Below are 22,286 nucleotides of genomic sequence, written 5' to 3'. Positions count from 1 at the left end.
CTTCTCTTTACCTGTTTCATTGTTTTTGTGCTTTAAAACAAACACACTGAGCCAGTGTTTAATGCCAGTCCCTCAAAAACTCCCGCTTAGCAGGAGGCATGAAAGCCAGACACGGACTTTCTGGTTTGAGACAAGCAAATCCTAAGATGAAAAGCATGCGGAAAATGGGTGCAGTCAGAAACACAAAAGCTCTCTGGCTGGTAGTTGGTCACCCCCCATCTTGCTTTAAAACGAGTCCCCCCCCCCACCGACCCCCCTTACTCGGGCTGAGCGAGATGCATTGTGGGGAAAGTCGTTGGCATTCGACCTCTGCGGGGCCTGCGCGGACGCAGCAGCAGCCAGAACCCTGAAATTCATTATGCCTTTAAAACCCCGTTTTATTTCCGCATAACCTACATACTCTCGCCAGGAGGCCAAAGCGAAGAAAAAAAGAGCAATTCGATGCGGGGTTCTTCATTCTAATTCCAAACCACGGACTTTTAATCGCTAGAATAATTTGTTTAGAAAACTAGATAGTAATTTATTAAGAAGAAAATGTCCGGAGAGCGAAACCGCAGGTCGCTGGCTTTCCGAGGAGGCGGATTAGTCGCGACCGGCTCGAGCGGCGGCCGAAGCACTACCGCGGACAGCTGGGAGGCCCAGGCCTGGACTGACCGACACTTAAACGGGACCAAACCGGACCTGGACGAGGACAAGAACCTGGGGGCGAAAAACGGACCATCTCCAGGGCGAGTAGAGGGCGGAGGGTCGGTCAGCGACAGCACAGAACCCGAAGCAGAAGAGGACGAAGACCCGGAAGGGAGCAAGTGGCAGACCGGGAGAAACTCTGACAGAAGTCCGTGGACTCCCACCAAGAACAGCGAGCGCTGGAGCTCCGGGAACGGGCTGAACGGAGAGGACGGAACCACCGGATCAGAGGACAGAAAAGCGTGGGTCGAAATGAGACCGCAGACGCTGCTTCAGAAACACTCGCTGTTCCAAGCCTCCTGGCTCCAGGAGTTTTCCTGGCTTAAATTTTGCCAAGAAACGGGACTCATGTCCTGTTCGTGGTGTCACAACATTACCGGCTGCAACAACAACACCGACGAGCTGGTGAAAGGCAGTCGGAATTATAAACGCGCCCTGCTGCTCAGACATCACCTGTCCTCCGAGCACGGCCGCAACGACCCGACCAAACAGGTAAGCAAACGCTCAGCGGTTGTCAAACACTCTATTTAAACTAAACGTCTAAAGTAAGCATTTATTTGTCCAAAACACGGTTACGAATAAAATGAAAGTTCCTTATTATTTGCGCTAATGTTTTAACCTATTTAATATTACATTCGCTAAGTTAACAGCTTGGCTAACGAGGGAGCTAAGCTACGTCGCTTAATGCTGTTCAGATAGACTGGCCATTAGCATCTAAGCTAACCACCAGTCCTTCTTACTATTGTGGCTTGTTAGTGACAGCTGTCTCCGACCTCAACTCGCCATTTTAGCCCTTAAATCCACTAATTTAATTTACTTTAATTTCGCTTTCTAAGTTTCAGCTAGCACTGTAACACCACTATTATTAAAAAAGTACTTAAATGTGTATAAATGTTTGATTGGAGAGTAGGATATATTTCATTATTTCGCATTATATTAACACCATTATGCATTTCCTAGTTTTGTAGGTACTTTAGGTGACAGTGCTTTTTAACCCCAGTGATACTACCTGAAACGAGTAAATGCTAAAACACTGAACCAAATAATTTACCTCTGATTTCATTTATTGTAAATGCTGAACAATCTTTAAACATAGATCAATAAGAATATAATGGTACATCTTGTATCATTAAGAAAATGAAAATGTGTTTGAAGTACTTTCTGTTCTCAGTAGTGGTTATTTCTGAAGCAATACAGCTTATGAGAACTACAGTAGCATGGTTATAAATTAGGGCTGGGCAGTATGACTGCATATTTATATCGTGATACATTAACTCAATAGTAATCCCCCTAGTATCAGGTGTCAAGTGTTGTATAACTCCATTGTGACTTAATGTAACGAATCAATGAATTATTATTAATTCAATAATACAGCTTGTTCTTGACTGATACTGAAACTCCAAACATCTACTAATTTGCTACACAATTAAATATAATTCATTCATAGAAGATACAAATATTTATATATGTACTTCAATGTCTAAATCAGATTTATTAATACACCTTAGAAGCTGGAAATCTGGGCCAGGCAACCTGACCACATATCTACATAGTGACAAGTTAACAGCATATTAAAGATTTTCTACAGTCATATTTGTGAGCAGTCATTGCTGTCATAACACCATTGTTTCTTTAACAATCTCTTTTTTCAAAGGTAGAATTCTATCTATCTATCTATCTATCTATCTATCTATCTATCTATCTATCTATCTATCTATCTATCTATCTATAGAGAAACTAAATGTCATGGATCTCTTACAATATGAAATGTCTTCAAGTATTGTGAGATTTTGTCATAGTACTTCTAATTGTGATGTGGTCTAATTACGTAAACATCTCTAAAATGTTTTATTACTTGTAACAGCACCATTTACAGTATTAAACCGTATCTTGGGGCATTATAGGGATAGGAAAACACCATAGTACATTTCTGAATGTCAGGGTGTTGTCATGTGATAGGCTTTTATAACCCCAGTGATGCTTCCTGTAACAAGTTAATGATTAGATGTTTGTGGCAATTTCTTTAAAAAAACTCCCTCATTTTTGGTACATTTAAAATAAAAGAAGTGGGTTTTTTTTTTTTTTTTTACTTTACAGTTCAACGTTTCAGCAAAGCTTTAGATAAACCCTAATTAAGATTCCTGTGGTCCACCCTGTTGTCCATTCTTATGATTTATATTTATATATTTAGATTAAATATAACCAGGGGATGAAACCAATAAATAATTTTTGGATTTTAATAACTGTTGGATTTGTTTTTCATCCAAAAGGTCAATTTTAACAGTTTTACACAAAACTCAATGATCCACATGAACGGACACAGTTATCGTACTTTAAATAATGTGATGCCAATGTGTATCAATAAATATATTGTGAAAATGTCTTTATTATGATTTAATTTTATTTCAGCTCATTGTCTTTGTAGTCATAAGTCACCCTTTAGTGTTCACATTTAGTCCCTTTCTCTTGTGATTGTGTAATTGTAGTTGCAGCATAATGTATGTGAGAAGTAGCTAAGTAACTTTGAGCATAGAGGCCATTTTCTCTTGTAAAATATGGTCCCACAAATTAGGTTTCACAACACATTTTGTATCATGAAAATGTAGTGTAACATTTGTAAATTTTCACACATTGCTTCTTCAAGCTGACTGTGTGACAGCTGTACCTATTGTGACCCTAACTATGTATACTAAATGTCTCTGAAGTAGTTGTGATATGATTGTGCTGATTGTCATGTTGGATTATTCTATGTATTCTTTAGATTACGTTCTTTTATGTGCCTTTACAGATATGTTTACGAAACTGTTTTTGGCCCTAAATAGTAAAGACGTTTGATATTAATATTTTATGGACATTCTGTACAAATTGTTACTGTAATTTGCTATCCTTGTAGGTAGGTCAGGATAAGACTAGATATCCGAGGTATTGTGTGATTGATATTTTAACTGTTAATGCAAGGTAGCTGTGATACATATTGAAGAAGATGGATTTCACAAGTGACACCGCTATTGACGTGTAAGATTTACCTACAATTCCAGGCCAATATTCAGTTATTACCAATTCTTTGTATTAGCAGTTTTACCCCACAAGACAATTATTGCACTGCAATTATCAACGTTTGTTGCCTTGGTAACGTGGTTGATTACTGGAGGACATAATGGCGGAAGCTTGACCCGGCAGGCTTTGGGGAGCCTTAACCCATCCCATCCCATCTGATCCCAACCCCCTCTACTGCTGGAAAATGACCTCCGGCTCATCTCAGCCTTCCCATTTAGGGTTTCTAAATCACTGGCTTTGTGTCACATGAATGTCCAAGATCTTGTCACTAATTCCATGGATCACATGCCCCTTAAATCAGGATCCCACTGACAAGCTATGTGTTATATTTGCAATCCACCTTACCTATGGTTGTGTTATTGGGTTGAAATACATTTATCATGTGACCCTATGACCTGGTGGTTTTCCCCCCACTCTGAAGGGTGCTTGGATCAATAAGTGCACCTCTGATCATCTTCAGTGCTCACGTGTGGGCATGCCCTGTGCCTTAATGCTTTGTAATGGATTTTTAGTCTACATATCAATTAGGGCAATATTATGCAGAGGACTCCAGTTCTGCTGGTTAAAATGTTGCCTAAATGCAGAAATACCATTCCGGTAATATGGACTTTCTCCGTTTGAATATTTTGTTAATTAAATTACTATGGGTTTGAATGTAAGTGTAACCAATCATTGTGAAAAAGGTAAGCCAAATGTGTACAAACTAAATGTATACTTTTTTTGATAAAAGGCAAGTGATTACTTGTGCATTCTTAACAATCAAGGTGCTCGTGCTGGGATTTGTATTTACACGAGTCTATTCTTTTCAAACATTAGGTCTTCTGCTGTTTAAAATATTGACTAACAGTGCACCATGCCTTAGCATTTAGATTTTCTTTGTAGGGAATTAGGTTCCAGGGAGCCGGCTTCAGCTGGTGGGATGTGCCCAACTAGCTCTAGTATTCAAATGTTGTATAATCCATTATGGTGCCAAAAAGCATGTGGGAGGGCAGCAGGGAGGAAACCACTGCTAACCAAAAGAAAATATTGGTGTTCATCTGACATTTGCAAAAAAAAAGAAAACCTTCAGTCAAATGTTGCATAGGGGTGCCTCGGCCCAGTGTCTAATTTAAAGCAGTTTTACAATACAGAATAGTCTAGTTCCACAATGTGATGTGTCATGAACACACAGAGAAACAGAATTGTTCAAACAATATGATCAAGGCAAGAGTCTCCTAAGAGAAAACAGCATCTTAAAAAATATTACAGAATTACAGAAATGCACTTAGGAGTCCATCACTCCACCACAAATGCTAAATGGCTAGCATTCTGTGGTACTATTGTTGTATGGGGGAAAATGCAGTCTTCTGCAGGGTTTGTTCTGTTATCACTAAAGGCAAAATGATACCCCACTCAAAATATTTGTTGTGACAAATATGCAATAACAGAGGCAATTATCAAATAGCCAAATAACTTTTCACAGTATTGTATAATGCCAATTTGTACAATTGCAACTTGCAATAAACATGGCAAAGACAAAAACTCATACTTTCTAGTGGAGTGGATGCACCAGTAAAATGAACACAGGCTAGCATTAGTCATTTTTATTAGTTCTTAGAATCTGTACCTTTAAAATGGTAATGGTGGGCCAATTTGCATAAGCAGTTAATTGTCTGGAAAAATTGCAGTGTTTCAGTGACCCCTAAGCCTAAGTAAGTTCTTTTGGTCAACCTAAAACTTTTTTTAGATTTCCAAATATGAGGTGGTTGAGCAGTGTTCAAAACACAGCTAACTGTGGGTATCTGTGTTGCTTCACTCTCGAGTCTGGACATTGTCCTCAAAGTTGCCATCCCTAGTTAGAGAGTCTACATATGAGACAGTGGCTCCACCCAGCCACTGTCTGCCCTGTGTGAAATGTAAGCCTGTGTGTATTGGGAGGGAGAGTGAACTCTGTGGAATTCTCCATCGATGAGCTCTCTACATTGTTGGGAGGCCCGGAGCCTGGTGTTCTCCACCCACACCTTGGGTCAAACACACTGCCACATTGTTCATGCATCTGCGAGAGACATGCTGGGTGAGAGGACCAAGCTCTGGCCTCAGGGCTAGGCTGGCCAAGGGTGGGGTTCACACAAGGAAGACAAAACCGTTCTGCTGTCTAGGGGACAGCTTTAGTCCATTGGTTCACCCCGTGTTTAATTTACATTTCCCACACATACCTGGCAGGTAAATAATTAAGCTGTGAGTTGACGATTTGGCTGGGCGTTCTTGTTTACAGTCTGAGACAATGAGTGGGCCGTTAGACAACATTGTAAAGGATCTCTAACTAAGCTGGGGTGTACATCAACAAACGTAGGATTAGTGGTAGTTATGTCGTTCCTGTTCTGCATCAAACCGAAAGTCTGAGGTGTGAAACCAGAGCATGAGAAACCTCTGTGGTTTTCTTGTCACATGCTTTAAATATAGGGCGTTATTTTACAACTACTTTGCAACCGAGTGTCAATAGTTTTATAAATTTCGTTTATTATTTTTGCTTAACCTTGCTAGATTGGCTACTGCTTACAATGACCTGTACTGAAATAATTGTCTGTGAAAAAAACTTGTCACCACAGACACTTTAAAAAAAAATTAAAGTAGGGTCTCTGCAGAAAGCATCTGTTCTCCTGTTTTATTAACATGTGGCACATCTGGAGAAAGGATGAGCTGAAGGAGAAAGTGTTTCTTGTCCTGTCTTTCACATTGGCAGAAGTTCTGATTCTTACTGCCACACAGCTAGTGTGTCATGGCATTTCCCCATCACAAGCACTTGCTTTAGGTAATAACGGCAAACAATACATCACCACATACTGGCAACCACTCCTAATTATTTTACCCCCTTTTCTTTCACATCCCCCTAATTATTCATTTCCATGCTTGTCTGGTTTTCTTCCTCATTTTCCTTAAATGTACAGTATCGTTTTGCTGGGTTGACTGCTCACCCTATAGAGCCAAATCATTCTTCATGGGTTGTGCTAAACATTTTAAACATTTTGCTGTTGTACATGTGTGCTTTACTAGTTGGAGGTGTGTGTAGGCAGCACAGAGCTTCAGTGTAGCACACAACACTACTAAACAATGTGTTTGGAGGAAAGGACTGGCATTGTGTGAAGAAATGGGGTTGCTCTCTATCACTTTTTTGGTCAGCCTGGCTGTGGCTGGAGCCGTGCTACCATAACAACCCAATCCACCCAGGCGAGGGAACAGCCTCCACCATAAGAAACAGATTTACCCTGAATTACTCGAGCACAAAACACAGCTGGGTGGTAGGAGAGGAAAATTCTAAGCCTAAGTGGTCTAAATGACTCTCTGGATTAGGACATCTGCTTTGCAATCCAAAAAAGCAGCGTGCATATACTCCCCTTAATAGGTACCAGTCTGTCCTGCTTTTTTTTTCATCCAACAGGCAGAGGAGTTAGCCTTGACAAAATACAGGTGTAGGGAGAGGGAGGTGGCCAGAACGAGTCTCCCAGCTTAAAAAGGCTTTGGTGATGTGAGGGAAATGGTTTGCTTAGGGTGTGTCTCGCAGTACAGTTTGTGTTTGAGTGGGGGGTTTTGGGAGATATACAGTTCCACATTGCTGCAGTTAGAGCTGGTCTAACCAGTTCTGATATTTGTAGTGGTGTCACCCTATCCCCATCGTGTTGCGTTTATACTGTACATTAATGCTGTTTGCATTTCCCTCTTCTTGTTGTGCCTGTAGGAGACAGAGAGACTAGATGACACTGAGGGCTTTGAGTTTGACTACAGAAGCAAGCCAAATGAAAACTCGTACTGCTACCAGCTGCTCCAGGAACTGGACAAGCAGCGCAAGAGTGGCATCCTGTGCGACGTCAGCATTGTTGTTTGCGGACAGGTGTTCCAGGCGCACAAGAACATCCTGGTGGCGGGAAGCCGTTATTTCAAGACCCTTTACTGCCTGACCAAAAGCGAGAACTTTGACCAAACCACAGTGACCCACCTAGACGTTGCAGCTGTGCAAGGCTTCTCTGTCATCCTGGACTTCCTGTACTCTGGAAACCTGCTGCTCACCAGCCAGAATGCCATCGAGGTGATGTCTGTGGCCAGCTACCTGCAGATGAGCGAGGTGGTACAGTCTTGCCGTGCCTTCATCAAAGATGCCCTGAACATCAGCATCAAGCAGGAAGCACCAGACTCCGTGCTGGTGGACTACAACAAGCGTCGTGCTGTGCCCCAGGATGAGAAGAAGCCAGGCAATTTCTGGGCCACCAGCATTCTGTCCAAGCTGTCCATCAAGGCCAGCGGGCAGGTGAAGGAGGAACCAGGTGATGCTGCTGTGCCTGTACTGGGCACCTCTGCCTGGGGAGGAGAGAGCTCGGTTGAGTCAGGGGAGAGGGAGGCGCAAGGACCAGGGCCTGTGTTCGTCTGGAATGAGCCACCTCCAGGTGCGGGAGCTGCCATGAAGACAGAGGATCGACCAGAACCCGGCAGCGGCAGGCGGAAAAAGCAGATAGCCAGACGCTTCGTGTACAACATCCCACCTGAGCCGGAGGAGGGCTTTGATGAGGGCATGTTTATCCAGCCATCTGCATCTTACACCAGAGAAGACTACACTTACCTCTCAGAGAACACAGGTACAACCTTTGTGTACAAATGATAACCTTTAAAATGATAATCATCTGTCAAGATAACAGCATCCCATTAAGGTGTAAGTCTATTTAGTGACCATAGTAGCCTTGGTAGAACTTCAAGCTATTAATTGGAAGGTTGTGTGGCCCTGGAGCAAGGCCTATAACCCTCTCGGCTCCAGGTGCACCATACAATGGCTGACCTTCTGCTCCGACCCCAGCTTCCGAACAAGCTGGGATATGTGTAAAAAGAATTTCATTGTATTGTACACGTGTATCTGTATTTTTTACAAATGAAGACATTTCCTCTGCCCTAGATTATTAGAACACATGAACTAGTTTCATATCATGTCTGAAAAACAGGGCAATGTGGCAGTAATGTAGAAAAAAGTAAAATGAACACTGAGCAGAATCAGTTCAGCGTTCAGAATGAAGATTTTAAATAAAGTCAGTAATAGTCTGTTATAAGCGCTAACCAAACAGGCGAATCAATAATAAAGATATAACAGATAGACATGTAATATTTTAAAACTCCTGATTCCTGACAAAATTAACGTGGTTATTATAATATTATTGGCAGAGCTCTGCTTTATTACTGGAGCATACAATACATTTTTGTTGGAATAGTTCTAGAAGTGTTAGGCTATCTTAAGTTTAATCATTAACAATGAAACATTTGTAAACAATTAATTATTTCCAACTTTCACTTTGTTCTATTTTCTATTATACAACACTTAGTTTCAAACAAGTCATTTAATTAAAAATTAAAGGCATCAAGGGAGTGCCAATATACAGTATAACAGCACTGGGACTTTTTACTATATGTATCATTCTGCTTTACAGGTGTAGTAACCGTTAATTAGATATATAAATTATCCTCTCCGCTTAGATTGCACTGCAATGAACTAATTTCCACAATTTAGTTTACTTAACTTTTTATTTAAACTATGAACGGCCATCAGGAGACAACAAAGGAAAGGAAAGAAGCCTAAAAAGTTCCTGGAGGCAATCCATGGAGAGTAGGAAACGATGGAGCAGCATACTGTCTTACTTTGCTGACTCATTGGAATCACTTATGCCACCAAAGTGACTGTCAACGGACCGCTTACACACTAAATAGAAACATAGAAATAAATGCACATGGTAGACAGTAGCCGGTCTGTGGTGGGGTGTAGGCCTAAGTCTAAAATTAGGAGCCAGCTAGTGTGCAGGGTTATGATTGTCACAACTGGACTAAAGGAAGAAATAAATAATTATCTGTTGTTGCTTATTACTATCAATGAATAAATAGCACTTGTAAAACTGTTAACTGTTATTAAAGCAACATCACACTCGCTGTTATACGTGACCAGTGGTCTCGTACCTACGATCTAATCACAGTGTGCTGATTTTCAGTACAATACTTCTCCCTCATGTGTGATATTACTTAAATAGCAGTAATTCTAGGCTTTTGGGGGAAAACATAGTTTCCACCCTTAACACTATTTTCAGCACTTTACCAGTGATGCTATTGTGTTTGCATCAAGCGGGAAGGGGGTGTACTATTACACCCCAGAAGCCTTTTTTTTTTGCTTCTAGTGTTCCTTTGGTGATGCTCAGTGTTTTTGCACCAAACATACCTTTTGAAATTATGGTCTTATCATACCAGAACACATTTTTCCATGTGCTTTTGGGAGACTTGCTGTGGGTTTTTCCCCATCTAAAAGATTTCAGTTTGTTTTTCAGTTAAATTTGCACAGATTATAGGTCACAATGTGGAAATAATTCTATAATGATTTTCAGCTCTTCTGAGCGTTGACTATAATTAATAGTTTCTATTATTTAGGGAGACCATATAATAAAGTTGATTCTGTTGTCCTTGAGTCATATACACAATAGCATCTGTCAGACGACACTTAGGTGAATTTAGTCTACTTATCAGAAACTTGTTAAGCTTAATATACAGTATTTGCAGCCATTGTTCACGTATCACGTAAGTAGAATTGTGACATTGGGAAATATGGTTTCAGAATTAACCAAATGTCTAGTTATTTTACAATCAGGCAGACCAAATGTGTCTACATAATTAAAAAGGCATACATAAAGCTTTGTTCATTAAGACACGCAATAGCAACTTTGCACATACAGTGTATCACAAAAGTGAGTACACCCCTCACATTTCTGCAGATATTTAAGTATATCTTTTCATGGGACAACACTGACAAAATGACACTTTGACACAATGAAAAGTAGTCTGTGTGCAGCTTATATAACAGTGTAAATTTATTCTTCCCTCAAAATAACTCAATATACAGCCATTAATGTCTAAACCACCGGCAACAAAAGTGAGTACACCCCTTAGTGAAAGTTCCTGAAGTGTCAATATTTTGTGTGGCCACCATTATTTCCCAGAACTGCCTTAACTCTCCTGGGCATGGAGTTTACCAGAGCTTCACAGGTTGCCACTGGAATGCTTTTCCACTCCTCCATGACGACATCACGGAGCTGGCGGATATTCGAGACTTTGCGCTCCTCCACCTTCCGCTTGAGGATGCCCCAGAGATGTTCTATTGGGTTTAGGTCTGGAGACATGCTTGGCCAGTCCATCACCTTTACCCTCAGCCTCTTCAATAAAGCAGTGGTCGTCTTAGAGGTGTGTTTGGGGTCATTATCATGCTGGAACACTGCCCTGCGACCCAGTTTCCGGAGGGAGGGGATCATGCTCTGCTCAGTATTTCACAGTACATATTGGAGTTCATGTGTCCCTCAATGAAATGTAACTCCCCAACACCTGCTGCACTCATGCAGCCCCAGACCATGGCATTCCCACCACCATGCTTGACTGTAGGCATGACACACTTATCTTTGTACTCCTCACCTGATTGCCGCCACACATGCTTGAGACCATCTGAACCAAACAAATTAATCTTGGTCTCATCAGACCATAGGACATGGTTCCAGTAATCCATGTCCTTTGTTGACATGTCTTCAGCAAACTGTTTGCGGGCTTTCTTGTGTAGAGACTTCAGAAGAGGCTTCCTTCTGGGGTGACAGCCATGCAGACCAATTTGATGTAGTGTGCGGTGTATGGTCTGAGCACTGACAGGCTGACCCCCCACCTTTTCAATCTCTGCAGCAATGCTGACAGCACTCCTGCGCCTATCTTTCAAAGACAGTAGTTGGATGTGACGCTGAGCACGTGCACTCAGCTTCTTTGGACGACCAACGCGAGGTCTGTTCTGAGTGGACCCTGCTCTTTTAAAACGCTGGATGATCTTGGCCACTGTGCTGCAGCTCAGTTTCAGGGTGTTGGCAATCTTCTTGTAGCCTTGGCCATCTTCATGTAGCGCAACAATTCGTCTTTTAAGATCCTCAGAGAGTTGTTTGCCATGAGGTGCCATGTTGGAACTTTCAGTGACCAGTATGAGAGAGTGTGAGAGCTGTACTACTAAATTGAACACACCTGCTCCCTATGCACACCTGAGACCTAGTAACACTAACAAATCACATGACATTTTGGAGGGAAAATGACAAGCAGTGCTCAATTTGGACATTTAGGGGTGTAGTCTCTTAGGGGTGTACTCACTTTTGTTGCCGGTGGTTTAGACATTAATGGCTGTATATTGAGTTATTTTGAGGGAAGAATAAATTTACACTGTTATATAAGCTGCACACAGACTACTTTTCATTGTGTCAAAGTGTCATTTTGTCAGTGTTGTCCAATGAAAAGATATACTTAAATATCTGCAGAAATGTGAGGGGTGTACTCACTTTTGTGATACACTGTATACGGAATGTGCTGAAAAAAGCAAGTGATTCCAGTCAGCCAAACTGGTTACACAGTAGTGGTAACATAGTATCTATTCAGGAATGTAAACAAGACAGAACACTTAGCAGGAGTTCAGATATCGCTCAGGTTAATGATGAATCCAAGTTTGAGTTTTAATTCTTTCGGTAACTGAAGGCCTCATGTAAGGAGAAGATCGGGAGAGCAATTGCAGTGTATCAAAACAACAGTGAAGTATTGTAGTGGGAATATAAAAGTGTTAGGGTATTTTGCCTACTCTGTAGTTTGACACTTGCACAGAATCAACTACTCCCTGACAAAAGAGAAGTATCACCTCTATTTTTTATAGAGACATTTTATACACTCTGGTTTGGATTGTTATGAAGAAGGATTCATACTGCAGCAGAATAATGACCCAAACACACCTTGGGCTTTGCAATGTCAACTTGAAGACCAAAGAATATTAAGAATTGCTTACAGTTTTGGACATTTCTGACCAAAACACCATCAAGCATTTCAGGGGCACTTGAACATTCAATAACATTATGAGATGCTCTTTGGAAAATTGTGGCTATAGGTTAATTATCTCATGACAATTTTAATGTTTAAAATGAAAATGCAAAAGTTATTATCTTAAATATGTCACATGCAATACTTCCAAGGTAAATGTAAATATTGTTAACTGTCATTTTTTTTGGCCTCCTACCTTGCATCTAGGATGCATGGGTCTATTTCATGTGTGATGATCAAAACAATGATGTGTTTACAAGCCTCGAAGAACAGCTGGTTCCCAATAGCCCTTGGGTTTCTACTAAGGCCTTAACCTGAATCACTATAAGAAGTTTTTAGTTTTTGTATGGTTTGGTGTTTTGGTTTGCTGTTGTGTTGACTGTTTGTTGGTGTTTTGACCAACTAAAACAGAAACAGAGTGGCTACATCTGCTCGCCTGAGGCAATTAAGCACTAAAACTGCTTACTTTTAAAACCTTGAAACTATTCCCACCAGGGGAAATTTCTATTGATCTACCCAGAACTACTCAACATATATTTTGTTCTTTTTTTGATTAATAAAACACACAGATCAGTAATGCAAAGTTCACTTCTAATAATTAAGAAAAGCAACAGATGGGTACAAAAGAACATTTACAGCATTAAATAATTAAAATGCTCATGTTTTTGCCTGTATCTACATGATACAGATACTTAAAGCATCCCTAGTTAACAAACATCACATTTTAGGGTAAATTTAGTGTGTTTGTATGGAAAATCCCTTTTCATGAGTAGCATCCTCTGCATTTCTGTGAAAGCAGAATTATGTGGCTTTACGTAGCTCATCATATTGATGAAACTGACCAAAAATATTTCTGGAATTTTTTTGGTTACTAAGACCTCTATAGCTTTATCTATCTACCATGGTTAGTGGCTGGATTTTCCCTGGAAATGGGGACATCACCTATATTGCTTAAGCACATTTTACACACACCCATAAGCTCATTCCCTGACCTTTGCTTATGGCATCATTGCAGTCATGGTCTTGCATCAGGATTTCTTTTCTGGTTGTCTGTGTAGCTGGCTGTGTAATATGCAGGGCCAAGAGCCATCTCTTCCTTTAATTAGGGGCCAAGTTGTTGTGTCGATGTCTTTATTAAGCTGGTTGCCTCACTGCCAGCCTCATACCATACAAACCTAAATAATATTCAGCCAGTGAAGCTGTCAAGCTCTAGGCTCTTTTTATAATGACATTACAGATTAAGGCAGATGTTATCTCAAAGGTTTTCTTTTTACTACACTGCTTTTCTAATGTACTGAAGTATTGAGTACTGAAGCCTCAGGGTCCTTAACTAATCATAAATAATTCCTATAAAGGCAGCTGATTTAAAGATTTAAAGATTATTTAAATGCTGAAGCTGAATACTTTCATTTACATTTTCTCCATAGTGTTTCTACACTCTAGTCTACTGGCTATTCTTTGCTGGCTCTCTTAAGCTAGATGGAAATATTCTAGTAATGTTTTGTAAGACCCTGCTCTGGATTCATTGTCGTAAATACTTGACTTCTTTTCAAACAGGGCTTCAGCAGAGTTGGTGGCAAATACTGGTTTTTAAAAAACACACACACACACACACACACTCACTCCCCCCCCCCCCGTACTCTAAAGTGCAAAGCTGCCAGGGGTCATCCCGCCCTAATCCTCCTTAATGCAGCATGCCCATTGCTGCCTTTCCAAATATTGACCCAGGCAGCCCAGATCCTTACAGTGGGATCTAATGGCATTAGCCTAACAGCCCCCTAAACCCACCCTAAGAAAGATGATCCACTGTTCGGGCTGCTGTCAACCAGTTCCACATTATTTCTACATACCCACAAGCAGAAAGAACTCTCACGCTGGATGTTGTTCGTGTTCTTTATTAGGAAGCCAAGTATTTATGGAACATTTTAAAATGCATTTAATAGTGAATGCAGACAGTTGTACAGTAGCACTACCGGTAAGTGCTGGTGTTCTCCAGGGATTTGGGCTAGTGTACAGATGGAGCAATTACTAGGTGGAGACCACTCAAGCCCAGTCTGTTTTTTTTTCTTTTCCCATCACGTAGATGTAGATCAGTTTTACATTGCAACTAAGTGACAATTAGGCATAGGGATTAAACCGGCTAACTAATAACAGTCAAATAAGTATATGCTTCGTTAATCACCTGGAGCAAAGCTGTTGATATTACATAATCAAACCATGTAAAGAGAAAAGGTGCTTTGCTAAAAGCTGACTTAAAAAACCCTTATGCATGCAGAAAGGTAAACGAGAAAACGTTTATGCTTTTTAAGCTTCTGATAGGCTAACTGACATCATTTGAGTTAATTGGAGGTGCGATTGTGGCAGTATTTTTAGGCCAACCTTCAGGGTGCGCTTGCGTCTGTGCTTGACATAATTGGAAAATTGGAAATTAGCCATCATTGTAAACACCGTCAAACATGCAATATTCCCTCTGCCCACAAATCATATCTCTACAATTTACCGCCAATCTAAATTTACCGTAAATCTGTTTTATGACATGCCAAAATGTCTTTGTTCTTGCAAGTATCTGTATGACAGTTTGTCATTAGCTGAAGTGTAATTGTAAAGGGGTGGTGTTTTGAATCCCAGAAAAATGTCACGTGAATTATGTTGTAAGTTGTGACACACCAAGGGTTCAGGCATTGCCAGTTTAATGACAGGATGTTGCATGACAGCATTTAAAGTGTGTAGTAATACAATTACAGTATATCTTTCTACATGAAGTCCCACCCTAGTGGCCACTTTCGAGAAAAGGGCAAAAGCTTATTAACTTATTTATCTTTATAGTTAAAAAGCTGTATCCTGGTCAGGGTCATACTATGAACATAAAGGAAACACACCCACACCCTGCGTCAGTCACACGCAGCGCCACACAATTACACCTATATGCACTGATTTAAACCACCTGCATGTTTTTGAAAGGTGGCAGAACACTGAAGTACCTGGAGAAAACGCAAATAGACACACGGAGAGCATGCAGAACTCTTTAAAGACAGTGACTTAATGCGAGATCAGAACTCAGGATTCAAGGAGCTGTCTCACTGTGCGATACCCAACCGATACCATATGTGCCACTGTGGTGATTTTACATTTACATTTTCGGCATTTAGCAGATGCCTTTGTCCAAAGCAGCTGACATTACAGTTACAGTATACAGTCTGAGCAATTGAGGGTTAAGGGCCTTGCTCAAGGGCCCAACAGCAGCAACCTGGCAGTAGTAGGGCTTGAACCAGCGATCTTCTGAATACCAGTCCAGTACCTTAACCACTAGGCTATGGCTTAAAAGTTTTATTCACAGTGTGATGTTAGGCATATTGCATGAGTGTTGAAACTATGTTGTATTTCAGAGCCTAGTTTGATGATTGATTAACTATCCTAAGTGATCCTTTAATGGCAAAGTCTGACCCTAGGTGTGTACCTGACTAGCTTAAAGTGGCAGGTTAAAGTTTCATTTCGAGGACAGCTAACAGTAAGGAAAGTGGGCGTGATTTGGCTGCTTAGTCACCGTCAGCTCTTTTTGTAGCTTCTATGCTGGTGCTCGGAGTTCATTTGAAATTCCCAGGTGATCTGGCTCTCATCAGCCCCTTGGCAACTCGCTTCACTACTCTTTTGTTTAGGACATTTGGGTTCAGACAAAGCTGGACTCCCCCATTCCTTGTGTCACAAAAGTGCTCAGGTTAGTCGTTGCTAAAAACACAACCCCCACTTCCACTAAAGCTTGGGTGTGTCGGGTAAATGTGTTTTTGGGTCATAAAAGGAGCTGTTACAGGTCTTTAAACCCTCCCCCCAATCATAGTCTAAGAACAGTATAAACATGCATCTCTTGCTTTCTGTGCATTAGGGGTTTTTTTTGAAGATTTTTTGCTGGTAAAATTGAATTATACTAATACAGTTAAGGTCTCTGGTATAGGGTTACTATAGCAACTGTGAACACATTACTTGGCTGCCTTGCTCTTACTGAGGGCAGCACTAAAGGGAGTATGTTTTTTTCTAAGCCATAAACATGATACCTTGACACCGTACAAAATTGCATTCAGGTCTACTTTTTGTAACCTAGCAATCATTGAGATCTTCTTGAATATATGAACTAGGCTAGCTATATCCTCACCTTGTACTGATAAGCAGTTGTTTATGTTGGGTAAATGGTGTGGGGGGAAAAATGTATGCAAAGCAGCCTGCTAATAGTCTGTACGTTTCTCTCCTAGGCGAACCGGTTGACACTGCTCTGAATAAGCTCAAATGTCCTCACTGTAACTACATAGCCAAGCACCGCCGAACACTAAAGCGCCATCTGATCATCCACTCGGGTGTGCGCTCTTTCAGCTGCGACATCTGCGGCAAGCTCTTCACCCGCCGAGAGCACGTCAAGAGACATTCCCTGGTAACACTCATTTTCTTGTATGCTTTGTGTCTAATCAGATGTCTAATTTTCTCTTCCTCCTCCGGCCTGCTAACTTTGGCCTTTTTCCACTGTTAAAAATACTTGACACCTTGGCAAATGAAAACTGAAACTATGGTTGTATTGGCCACCTTTGTTGGTTGCCTGCTTTTGTTTAACTTTGACTAAATTGGGAGAAAACAAGCAGTCTGTTTGGAAACCTAGTGAGCTGCCTTGCTGTCTACTGCCTACCTAGGCAGCTGCCCAAGTAGAAAGGATTTTAATAAGACATCAAACTTATAAGGCAGACTATTCAGACACACTACACAGACAGCAGTATGTCACCACAGTTTTTGCTTATTAAGCTAACACAGTCTCAGAATATTCAAACCAGAGCAGACACAACCCACTAGCATGTCAACTATCATCTCCCTCTGTGTACCGAAAATGGTTAAATTGTCACTGACGAGCCCGAATTTGCAAATAAATTACACTTCTACACCTTTACATTTTATATATACCTTTATATGTTATAAAATTTTCTCCCAATTTAGCGTAGTCAATCTGCTGCTGGGGACCCCTAGTGGTGCCCAAGGAGGAGGTGACTTGACTGACACACTCTCTCCGTTGTGTGCGCAGTTTCCTGATCCCTTCTTACACACCCACACCTCGGTGGATTTGCACATGAGGCTGGCTTTGCGCACAGAGCCACGCCCAGACCTCTGCGCTCCTCCACCACTGTGCAGGCACCCTGGGACACCAGGACCTTACACAGCCCCACTCCTCATTTCCCACCCTGACAGACAGGAGGCCAATTTTGTTTGCTGCAGGCATTAGTCAATTATGCCTGCTAGAGGGCGCCCAGCCGACCGGTAGCAGAGCCGAGACTCGAACCTGGGACTTAGCGACTTATCACGCTGCACCACCTAAGTGCCCCTAGAATTTTTTTATATTTGAAAAGAACGTTTGTTGCTCTGCATTCGTCTGCCGTATTTGAAATCTTTGGCAAGAAAAGTTGTGCCGTGCTGAATGCCTTTACAGCTAAAGAAGCATCGGATGCTCCCTCGTTATTCAGTCAGTTTATAGCTTCGAAATAAGGCACCTTAGTAGGCAGCTAAGAGTTCAGACAGCCTTCTTCTCGGGACCCGTGTAGGATGATGTAAAAATGCTGTCTATGTAGAGAGCTTACTAGGTTTTCGGACAGACCCGAGGTAACATTGGTTTTCCAAATTTAGTCAAAGTTGATTTGGCTCTGTGCTTAATATGAGGTTCAAACTACACCAAAAACTGCTGTTCGAAGCTGCTCAGGTGGCGCAGCGGTAAAAAAAAAACGCGCTGCAACCAGGGCTGGATTCTGAGAACGTGGTATCGAATCCAGCCTTGCTTTACCGGTTCGAAGCTGAGTGGCTATATGAGCAACGATTGGCCGGTTGCTCATATGGGGGGTGGGACAAAGAACCGGATGTGGGTCTCTCTCTGTCAGAATGCGATTGCGTTCTCTGCCGGTTGATTGGAGGCGCTTACACAGAGATGGGAGAGGGTGCCCTTAGGGTGTGTCTCTCCGCATGCAACGCTAGGTGGCGCCAAACTCGTCAATGTGTGGGTGGCAAAGATGCATCTGGCTGCTGCTCGTGTTTCGGGTGATACGGGTTAGCTTCAATCACCTCCGTCGGGGCAGGGTTCGGCATAGACAGAGAGGAAGCACGATGCTAATTGAACAATTGGATGCGCTAAAAGGGAAGAAAAAGGGGTTAAAAAAAAAAAAAAAAACTGCTGTTCGACTGGTTTGTCTTTAATTGTTGCCCTGGATAAAAAAATCTGAGTGCATAAGTGCTTACTTTATATTAATTTATTGCCATCTATAGCCAGCCAATCCATTGTGGGGTCTCGACCATCCTGCTTTTTTTAAGACAGCCAATCATGTCTGTAGATGCCTGACCAGCTGATTTGTACCCTGGACCCCAGTGGTAGCCACCAGAGCCCCGTCAGTGACAATTTTATAGCCTAATATGTTCAACTGTAGTAGAAATTTGAATGATTAATTCCTTTAGGCTGTTCCTGTTAGGAGTAGCCACAGCGGATCACTCGCCCACATGTTTGATTTGACAAAGTTTTATGTCAGATCCCCTTTTTAACACAGCATTTATGTGTATCCAGTCTTGTGACAGACACAAAGGTTGCACTGATATGTGCCCCCCCCCCCTCATGGCTAGGTTCATGTAATGCTTTGCACCTTCTGTATTTGTGAGCTCAGCCCAGGATTCGAACCCCCGGAACTCTTAGCGCCACACAAGTTTACTTCTTTTAGTATAAATAAAGTGCATTATTACTGGAAAATAACGTGTCTCTTAATTCTGTCTTAGGTGCACAAGAAGGATAAGAAGTATAAGTGCATGGTGTGTAAGAAGATATTCATGTTGGCGGCAAGCGTGGGGATCCGTCACGGATCGCGGCGCTACGGGGTGTGCGTGGACTGCGCCGACTCGCACCAGGCTACTCAGGAGGGGATGGAGGCCATGCAAGAGCTGGAGTACAGCCGCGACGAAGATTTCGAGGAGAACGCTGAGGTAGATGAGGAGATGGGTGAGGAGGGGGACATGGAAGAGCCCCACGACAATGACCAATCCAACTACGAGGGTGACACGGGTGCCACTCCTGAAGAGGACTAACCTCAATGCAACTTAAAAAAAAAAAAAAAAAATTACAAAGATAAAAATAGCTGGGAAACAATCAATAACTCCAAAGTGCTATCAAACCTCATGGTTGCACAGTAGTGTGTATGTCAGAGAATAAAAGCTTTGGTAGTTAGGGACTCCAAGATGTAAAGATTGTGTGACTGAGAGTCTAGGCCTGCTGCCTGTTAGAGAAAGAGATAATGATGTATGAAAATCAGGTTTTTCAGTGATGTATTTTTTTCTGCTTTACTAGGGTCTGATGGTGTACAGTGTTTTACGTTACGATAGGCCAATCATGTTAAAGATATTAATTATTTAATTTATGAACAGAAGTTAATATGGTCTTATTATAATGTTTTAATTTGTTTGTTTTTTCATGTTTAGTGAGAGAAGTTCCATTTAAGGCTGCGCTTCCTGGCCAAGTCTGAGCATCCATGGTTTTCATAACCGCTCTGACTTTAAAGCCAGATCATTTGATACGTTGCCTACAGGAAGATTTGATTTCCTCTCAAGTTGTGTAGATATATTTAGTTGTCGTAAAGTCTATGAGCTATTTCCTTTCCTTTTTTTCTGCACAAGTCTTGGAACCAAAAAATCTGTTTTGTGACTAATTGACCACAGCCATATTTATGAATAAGTTATATTGGGGGCTGTGCTATTGTGCCAAACAGAACGCACACCAAGATTTGGCAGGACACAAACTACTGAAAATGCTGTTGAAAGTGAGTTAAATGTTAAAACAGAGAAAAACGTATATAAAAAGAGTGCATATAAGGGGAATATATTATTGCTAGCTTTATATGAATCACAGCGTCACCGTAACACTTTATAAAGCATTTTGACATTCACTTAAAGCTTGAAATTTGCCAAATGACGGAAACGTTTGGTGCTGTTATGCTTGTTTTTTGAAATACTGGACCTAAAAGCTGTATATGATATTAATCGTAAAAGCCTACTCAACTCAGATATTCTAATTAGCTCTGTATGTAACACTGTTGTGCTAAAGAGCCGATCAGGTATGCTTTGCCATTGTTTATTTAATGCACACATGCACACACACACACACACACACACATACATACCATTTTATTTTATGTTTTCTTTTCTATTTTATTTAATTTAATTGACCGGCAGTACACATTAAGATGACCCAAAGTTTTGGACCTTTTATAATTGGTGTGAGGTACTGAGCATACTGATAATCACTTGAATGGTGTGTGTGTGTGTGTGTGTGTGTGTGTGTGTGTGTGTGTGTGTGTGTGTGTGTGTGTGTGTGTGTGTGTGTGTGTGTGTGGAAAGTTATCGTGAAGAATGCTGATTGGTTGGGATGTATGAAGTCTGTTTTGTGCAAAAACATACTATTTACAATTGTTTTATTTGACTAGATGTTATTATTTCTGCCGATTAAGAAACACTTTGGTCATGGTAATGTAAAGTGAAGCTTGATGGAGAGCCATAGTCACGCACTTACTGCTTTACATTCGTTTTTGTTTTTTCTCTTATTTCCCCAAAGCCGGTCTGGATGGAAATAAAAGAAAACTGTTAAGTCCATGTGCAACTTTAAAAATTTCTTTTTTCCTTTTTTACATTTCATTATTTAATATTATATATATATATATATATTGATTCCAAAATGCAATCAAGACTGTTAATTTCTATGTGTCTTACCAAAATTGTTTGATTAATGCTGAATTAATGTGTGAGAAGCCAGGTAACCTGTTTAATGTAAATCTTCGCTTGTGTGTTTGTAATTGTCAGACTTAAATATTTTTAATTTTAAAATCATTCACTTTACCTTAGATGCATTTATTGTTTTGTGTTTCCTTTCCACACTGTTCTTTTTTTATTTCAGAGCAGATTTTCTAAGAAATAATGTTTGTGGTCTAAAAGCTAGAAACAACAGTTTCTGATCATATGCAGTGGACGTATTGAAGTGCTATAATAATACAGAGTTTGTCTATCTTTTCCTTTACTCCAGATGAAAGTGTATTTTAAAAGCTCTATAGAAAATAATCATCCTATTTGTATTATTCACCTTCAATCACTGTGGGAGGGATAGTATATATATGAAAGTATATAAAATATTGACATACACATATATATATATATATATATATATATATCTAAATAGATATTTAAGTTGTTGATTTCGATAATGGAACTTGGGCCTGGCTTTACCTGTCCTTTCCAGCTTTTCTTCCTGTTCATCTGTGTGCTTGTTCACCCACACATTGTAACTTCTTTCTCATTTTGTCTGTATCTGATGATTTTAGACTTACATATTATGCTATATTTGGGCATAATCAACAAAAAGCAAAACACTACAGATGAAGGTTTTTTCCAGCTGTATTTTTTAAAAACCGTTTCAAAGATGTATTTTTCAACTCTTACCGTGGATGCAAACTGGGCCTTCGGCTCACCTCGTACACAAAGCAAATCAGGTTACTCTTTTTATGTTTTTCAAGAGAAATGCTTTCTTCTTTCTGTTTAAATTGTTCTACTGTTCATCTGTAATACATTTTAAAATAAAACTTTGATATTGCTTTCGTGCGGCTGTGTGTCTGAGGTAAATA

At 40.7% G+C, this 22,286-nt stretch overlaps 1 protein-coding gene across 1 annotated transcript; it reads left to right on the top strand.

The window, feature by feature from the left end:
* The first annotated feature begins 346 nt into the window (after window positions 1–346).
* On the top strand, window positions 347–22,255 carry zbtb10 (zinc finger and BTB domain containing 10). The gene is made up of 4 exons (XM_063014533.1): window positions 347–1,179; window positions 7,460–8,351; window positions 16,866–17,041; window positions 19,402–22,255. The coding sequence occupies exons 1-4, from the start codon at window positions 535–537 to the stop codon at window positions 19,705–19,707; spliced, it is 2,019 nt and encodes a 672-aa protein (XP_062870603.1). The 5' UTR covers window positions 347–534; the 3' UTR covers window positions 19,708–22,255.
* The last annotated feature ends 31 nt before the right edge of the window (window positions 22,256–22,286 follow it).

The sequence above is a fragment of the Trichomycterus rosablanca genome, chromosome 2 (genome assembly GCF_030014385.1).
Source record: "Trichomycterus rosablanca isolate fTriRos1 chromosome 2, fTriRos1.hap1, whole genome shotgun sequence".
Taxonomy (NCBI): Eukaryota; Metazoa; Chordata; class Actinopteri; order Siluriformes; family Trichomycteridae; genus Trichomycterus; species Trichomycterus rosablanca.
This window is presented reverse-complemented; position numbering and strand designations above follow the sequence as displayed.